A 7,143-nucleotide genomic window follows, 5' to 3' on the forward strand; every position below is an offset into this window, starting at 1 on the left:
ATGTTTTTTTTAGTAAATATCCATTCTATTTACACCAAAAGCAATCCGATCTGATATTGATCACTCACTATAATTTTTGGACACAATACCAACATTATTTAGTTTTTGAAGAACATTTATAATTAATTACAAAAATGGAAGTATCAACAGTGATTAAATTGTACAAGTATAATATAATAGAATTTAGTGTGCATATTTATTAGTGATAAAAAAGTGATCTAAATGCTCAAAACATTCAATTAAATTAAATAATTTTTTTTATATTATTTTTTGTACATTTTTATCAAAATATATTCAGTTTTGGAAATAACGTAATTGGAAATTGAAAATTAGTTCAGTAATGAAATAAAATATTGTATTTGAAAGAATCCATTGACTTAAATGTATGACAAATGTGTATAATATTATGTACGTGCCAACCTTTCCTTCGTATATTTACGTCAGAGTTTTGGCTACGTGAATATAGTGCCCAGTATGGTAACCCTTACTCTAAATTATAAGAACAGAAAATAACAGGAACTCGTATTCGGTAAATAATGTGAATACGTATAATAATAATTATAATAACCTTGCATTCGGGTATAACGAATGCGATACAAATATATATATATTTATGTTATGTTAGTATAGCTTAATAATAATTGTGTATTGACATTTGATAATAATAATAATATAAAAAAAACTGTTTATGTGGTATATAGTCAACTCACACAACCACAGATGGACGGAACCTGGTGTTGATGACGATGGGGTGATGAAACATATTTGGAGGAAGATGGTGATGCTGGTAATTATATGATCCAAGGTGTGTCGAACCAATTAAGAACGACACCATAAAGATTATATGCGTATGGAAGCGCGGGTTATTAATATTGCTTATAGTACATATTATTGGCACATTAATTCATTGTATACATCCGCTGCGTATGGAAGCGCGTGTAGCTAAGGTACTATGGATAGTATACGTAAATGCCAAAAATCACCTTGTTCATATGCGTATGAAGGGGCAAAGCGGAGATGATCAATGTATACGCCTGCGGGCCAAGACTGACTGGTTGCCCCGGCGGTATATTAGGTAAGCGAGCCGATGCTATCAGCGGACCGGTCGATAATATTATATTGAGTATAATAATATGACAAGCGACAATGTGTTATCGCATTGTCGCGAAACTATACGGAACATATTATGTTGTAGTGATTAAAAATAGTTAGGCAGATCATTGCAGATATCTTAGGTGAGAATGTAGTGCATACTGCATAATCGAATGTATTGTCATCTGCAATCATAACTAGAACACCAGTTTCATTTACTATAATATCGTTTAATGACATGGTTTAAATGATAACGTTTTATAGAGTAATATATTTTATTTTAATTATAAAAACACCCACCTTAAATTTCACTGCTAATGAACTATTCATTTAAACTACAATCCAGTGTGAGTGTGTAGGTACTACGATTCTGTGGAGTCCACTAGTGGATGACGAATTATTTCCGACAAACTGTCCCAATTATTAGTTTTTAGGTAATAGGCTAACGCACAAACAAACAATAGAGACATTGTCAAGGCGATTATCACGTGAAACCAGCTGAAAAGTGTGGACGGATGGTCGTGCTTGGAAAGTTCGGAAGACTCGTCGTCAGTGAGTGGCAATTTATGGGGTACGGTATATGACAAAGAATCACCGATTTTGACTAAGATCTTGGGCAACACGGTGGCAGCTATGGGCGTGGTAGGTTCGCATATAATATTTTTTTGTGTAATGGACACAATCACACAATTGGTGTCCGAGGGATCTAGTATCCGTATTAGGATGTCGTCAAGCCGGAAGTGTTGCAAGTGGTGACCGTTGACGACCACTGAACCGGATTCGTCTATTTCAAAGTCCACCAGCACCGGGTTTAGGTACACGAAAAAACCGAGTGACGGACCGTCAACGAACAGTGCCTGATTCCTGGTGAAGTTCATCACGTTTATCCCGAAATCAAGCAACCGTTCTTCGACGGGTGCGTTCCCGTCCACGGTTGTAAAATTCACACTGGGCGATCGACAGATCATGTACGTGTTGTTGATCGGCGGATCACAATAACTGGACGCAAATTGCATGGTACCGTTTAGCAGGACGAAGAGTCGGGCGGGGGATACTACGCATGGTTCGATGAAATGAACGCCTCGTACTGGCACGTTGATGCCGCCTAATGGTACGGTGCTAATTCGTTGATTCTGGTCCAGAACGGGACTCGGAGTGCCACAGGTACGATCGATGTCAAACATGAATTTTTGTGACGACTCGATCGTCAACCCAGCATTAGGTGACGAGTACTTGACCAGGATAGGACCAGTCGATGCTCCATTTGTGCCGACCCATGGTGAGGTGGTGCATGTGATCGTGTCCTGTCCAGATGATTTGGGGTTCGTGCATACCGTTCCTGCAACCATCACCGTTACGGTTCGGTTATCCGCAAGCAACATGTGGTTCCTAACTTCAATCGATACGGACGTGCCACCAGCTTGCGGCCCTGACAGCGGACCAACCCATGTCACGTTTATATCGGGACACTTGTTCGTCAGGTACACTTCTTCGTACACTGGATTACCTAAATATTTTAATTTCGCATCACCAGTGTTTTTCAAGTTGTAAAACTCTTTTCGAACTTCACAGGTATTGTTGGAATTACACCATTTCAAGTAGTTTGAAAACCCGTTGTTATTCCATGCGCAAATCACACAGTTGTGTAGTGATTCAAAAGCACATTTATCATGTTCATAAAACGTAACATAGTGATCAAGGACGTCATCAAACCGCAGCATGACCTCGTTGAATTTAAGAGTAATGAATTCAGTTACTGATCGTACATTCATTAATTTATGGTAAAATGTGGGCAATATCATCGAACATATAAATTCATCGTGTTTTTTCTCCACTAAATATTTCATTTTTAACGATTGTCTTTTGCAATACATGTTATTTTTGAAAAGATAGTTCAAAAAACCTACAGAATCGTTTGATACTTTAACAATGTATTGCAAGGATATTTTTATTTTATCATATGAATATATTTTTACTACTGAAATTCGTGGACAATCTTCTTTATTAAAGACCATTAAACTTGAAGTGTTGAATGGAGCATATCTTATACAAGTCTGTATTTTTAGGGACCATCGACACCGATATTTGACTGCACATGTAGTGCACGTCATTGCATCTGAGCAATTGCCATTATCTGACCATGTTTCCATTATGCTACCATGTGATTCAAACACCAGAGCCTAAAGAAATTACAATTTATTAATTTTGATTTACATTTTAAGTGAGTTCCTAGGTACGTATAATACTGTTTTAGATTTTATAATTATGTGTTTTTATGTCTACCTTCAACGTTTGGGGTAGTACAAATTCTTTAATTTTTTTACTTCAGTTTATTTTCTGGTAATATAATGAATCGTTGACGACTTTGGGACGTCGCAAATGAAGGATTTTAGTAATTTTAAAAACCAAAAATAATTTAAAACAAAATTTGTAATATAGTTTTTTTTTTTATTAAAAGGCATTTTTATATAGTTGGTTTACGTTCAATTAATTGATCATTGTTCTTGACCTAAAATTATAAATAAAAATATATTTATCTAAAACCAATTTTTTTCCAACACCTTGGAAAAAAAGGAACGACAATTAGAACGAGTTGTTTTACATTCTATGTATTTTGTATACCTGGGATTACACTTTAAACCCCAACTCTCAAAGCTGGATAACTTTGGAAGTGGTTGAGCACGATCGATGGGATTAAAAGCACAAACCAGCACATACGAAGCACAAACGAATGGAGTTAATTTTGTTCCGAAATTCCAAAGTGTGGGGGGGGGGGGGGTTCAGCATGTTCCTAGCCCCCCTACTTTGAAAGTTGAATAACTTTGGAAGAAGTTGAGCACAAACGACGGGATTAAAAGCACAAACCAGCACAAACGAATGGAGTTAGTTAATTTTGTTATGAAATTCCAAAGAGGGTGGGGGGGGGGGGCGTTGACATTGAGCTGGGAATGGAACGAGAAGGAACATTTCTAAAATTTTATTAAAATAGAATATTTTCTTTGTTCATAAATTATAGATTTAAATTTGTATTTTTACTCACCATTGTATATAAAAGTACAAGCAGTCCATTCAAAGAACAGTTATTCATATCCCTCCCTAATTTGTGCGTATGGTATGTAGGTAAGTAATATTTTTTGATTCCCTTTGTGGAAAAAAAACTGTGGTAAAACTAATTGACATCTATATTCTAGATTGTAAGAAGAAAAGAAAATCAGTACTGGACCTTGGGTCAAGAAAGGCCAATCTTACTTTTTGGTGAAATAAAAGGGCTCAATATAAAGACTAAACATATTCAAATTATGTATATCGAAGTAAAGTGAGATTTGCCCCTCTTGACCCAAAGTATCTACTGTAGATACGTGTTCATTTATCACGGTGTTCTCATATTACCACGGTATTTTTATTTTTATTTATTAACCCAGTAGATGTATTAGTGTATTTAAAAACTAAGTAGTTTTATTTCACGTTAGTACAATAGTGTCCATATTAATCTATATAGGTATATTGGAATAAGTAAGCCCGTGTCTAAGTTATTTTTATAACTGTTTATAAACCTACTTATTTTTGATTTACAAAATTGTAATAATTTATATTTTAATGTTTTATGAATATTTTAAATGTAATATAAAAATATTTAGCTGCGTATATTTGAGCATATTTTGCCAATTTTGACTGCATATTGTGATCATTTTTAATTATTATTGCAGATATTTTAAAATGTCACCAAATATTAAAAAATATTTTGAATTTTGATGAATATATCAATAAAAGTCAAATAAGTTTATTGTTTATAAAAGAATTTTCAATTTAAAATTGTACTTACCATTGTATATAAAACTACAAGCAGTCCATTCAAATAATATTGATTCACATTATTTTTATTTTTGTTCAACATTCTACAATCAACCATGATGTTCCCCATATATTGAATATTCCAATATATTGTTCATCTATAGGATTATAAACAATTATTTTATGGTACGTAGGTTACTTTAATATTTCTACAACAAAATATTTAATGCAAATATATGATTTAATATGTTTAGTTATGAATAAAATAACTTCGTATATTCCACACATAGATAACAGGAAACTGGATGGTGACTGATGAATTAATCTGAAATATGTCTTGCATAGTTTCATCACCCATAATATATATTAATGATTATTCATTGAACGATTTTCTTATATTTTTGGAATTTAAAAACTATAAATTGTAGGTACTTTTTAGGTAATTTTTCATAATATTTTAATTTTATTCTTTTCTATACATGGAAAGATTTTCAAATATTTTGATTCGTTTCAAGCTATTTATTGACATTTAAATTTATTAAAATTTTAGATTCTGAGACAAAAATGTGAGTTTTTTTTTATTTTTTTTTATTTTTTTTTTTGTTTGTGTACACTGTACACAAGTAATCGAAATAATGCTTTTGATTTTCAATTTCAGTATCTTTTCAGGTGGAAAAATGAATCTAATTGGTGCATTGGGAAGATCAATATTAAAAATATCCAGTAGTTTCCAAAAACGGATAGAAAAACAAGAAACAATTTTAAAAAACAGGAATTTTTAGGCAAAATAAGTTTTTGACTTAATCAATTATGTTATTTGCGGTTACCCTTTAAAAAATTACCGTAGATGCATAGAACTTTTACAGAATATTTAGATTTAGATTTTCTATACTCCTATTTTTTAGTTTTTTTTTCTAAAAATGTCAACAAAATGTTATTTAAACGAAGAAGAACGATTTTAATTTTTTGTTATAATTTAAAAATATTCTTCTCGGATGCTTCTGCCATAACTTCTAAAGCAGAGGTTCTAAACCTGGGGGCAATTACTCCCAAGGGGTACAACACGTTTTTTTAAATGTAAAGATTAAACAATTTTTTTTTTATTTTATGTACTTTACATCTATTATTATTAACTCTGCATCAGTCATGTGTACTAAATACTCACAGAAAAAAATGCAATAGAACTTGCTGAATAACTGGTATTTGTTTGAAAAACACACTTTTTTAAAATAAAAAAGATTTATAAAGCTTATATTTTTACACTTGAGAATAATTATTAAATATAATCACAAACCGATATGTGCCCTGATCAACGTTTCACATAAAAGTGTATATTTTAATAATTTATTTATCATACACCATTAAATTTTAAATAAGCTGTAGATAATGCAACGAATCCCACGTCCTATATAATCATCATTATTCAATGTTGGTATACAGTTTATATTACTGTTTACAAAAATAAGTGGAAAAATTAAAATATTATGATATGCTATGAATGGCAAAATACATTGATTAAAAATATAAAAATATTTAAACGCAATTAACTATATACTAAATTTAAAATCGACATTATAAAGTTTTTGTAGTTTTTCGTGCATTTTCTTCATTTTTATTTTACAATTAAAATTGTAATGCCTAATTTACCACTTTTAATGTTGAATATTATGAATATATGCTACCCGGCAATACAGTATATTAATGCGTTGCTAAAAAAAACCACAAAAGTATTTGGTGATCACTTCCCGTCATTTATAATATCTGGCGACAAACAATCTACGTAATTTGATGCATAAATATTCTAGGCCAAAACTATTTATTCAAAAAAATGTCCGGTTAAAAAAAAACATTTAAAATACCAATATTTGACAAAGTTGTCTTTTAAAAACATCGCAAATTGAATCATTATTATAATATATTATAAAATAAACGTTAGAAACAATTAATCAAAAATGTTTTAAGTTGTGCGTTTGTGAGACAACACTGCGGCCGCCCTCTTAAGCAAGTTTACAACAAGGAAATGTAACATAAAATACACAAGTTTAATTGCATGGTTAAATTACATGGAAAAACATTTTTATGGTGCGATCATACATTTTTAAATTATAATTTTCCACTAAACTACACTTGTAATACGATTCAAACCACAGCATGGCCGGTGTGTATGTGTAAGTCCCGTGGTTTTCTGGTAGCCATCAGCTGTTTAGATGAATCCTCGGGTCGAAGAAACCTTCTCCAAAGCACCTACACGCTGTGAAG

General features: G+C 31.9%; 1 protein-coding gene across 2 annotated transcripts; it reads right to left on the minus strand.

The window, feature by feature from the left end:
* Positions 1 to 473: 473 nt before the first annotated feature.
* Positions 474 to 6,193, minus strand: LOC132938752 (uncharacterized). 2 transcript variants are annotated; one of them, XM_061005770.1, is made up of 4 exons: positions 6,050 to 6,193; positions 4,916 to 5,042; positions 4,133 to 4,234; positions 474 to 3,272 (listed from the first exon to the last, which is right to left on the minus strand). In XM_061005770.1, exons 2-4 carry the CDS (start codon positions 5,012 to 5,014, stop codon positions 1,455 to 1,457), a joined length of 2,019 nt encoding a protein of 672 aa, XP_060861753.1. In that variant the 5' UTR covers positions 5,015 to 5,042; positions 6,050 to 6,193; the 3' UTR covers positions 474 to 1,454. The 2 variants fall into 2 exon arrangements, with proteins under 2 accessions (XP_060861753.1, XP_060861754.1); XM_061005771.1 differs by lacking the exon at positions 4,133 to 4,234.
* Positions 6,194 to 7,143: the final 950 nt, after the last annotated feature.

Source organism: Metopolophium dirhodum, chromosome 2 (assembly GCF_019925205.1).
Source record: "Metopolophium dirhodum isolate CAU chromosome 2, ASM1992520v1, whole genome shotgun sequence".
Taxonomy (NCBI): domain Eukaryota; kingdom Metazoa; phylum Arthropoda; class Insecta; order Hemiptera; family Aphididae; genus Metopolophium; species Metopolophium dirhodum.

What these genes read in the sequence shown, in the direction of transcription:
- LOC132938752 (XM_061005770.1), bottom strand. Translation starts at nt 5,014, where the DNA reads ATGGGGAACATCATGGTTGATTGTAGAATGTTGAACAAAAATAAAAAT. An exon ending in TTGTAGTTTTATATACAATG is followed by an intron (nt 4,235 to 4,915) that starts GTAAGTACAATT and finishes TTTTCCACAAAG; the next exon opens with GGAATCAAAAAATATTACTT. An exon ending in TTGTACTTTTATATACAATG is followed by an intron (nt 3,273 to 4,132) that starts GTGAGTAAAAAT and finishes TAATTTCTTTAG; the next exon opens with GCTCTGGTGTTTGAATCACA.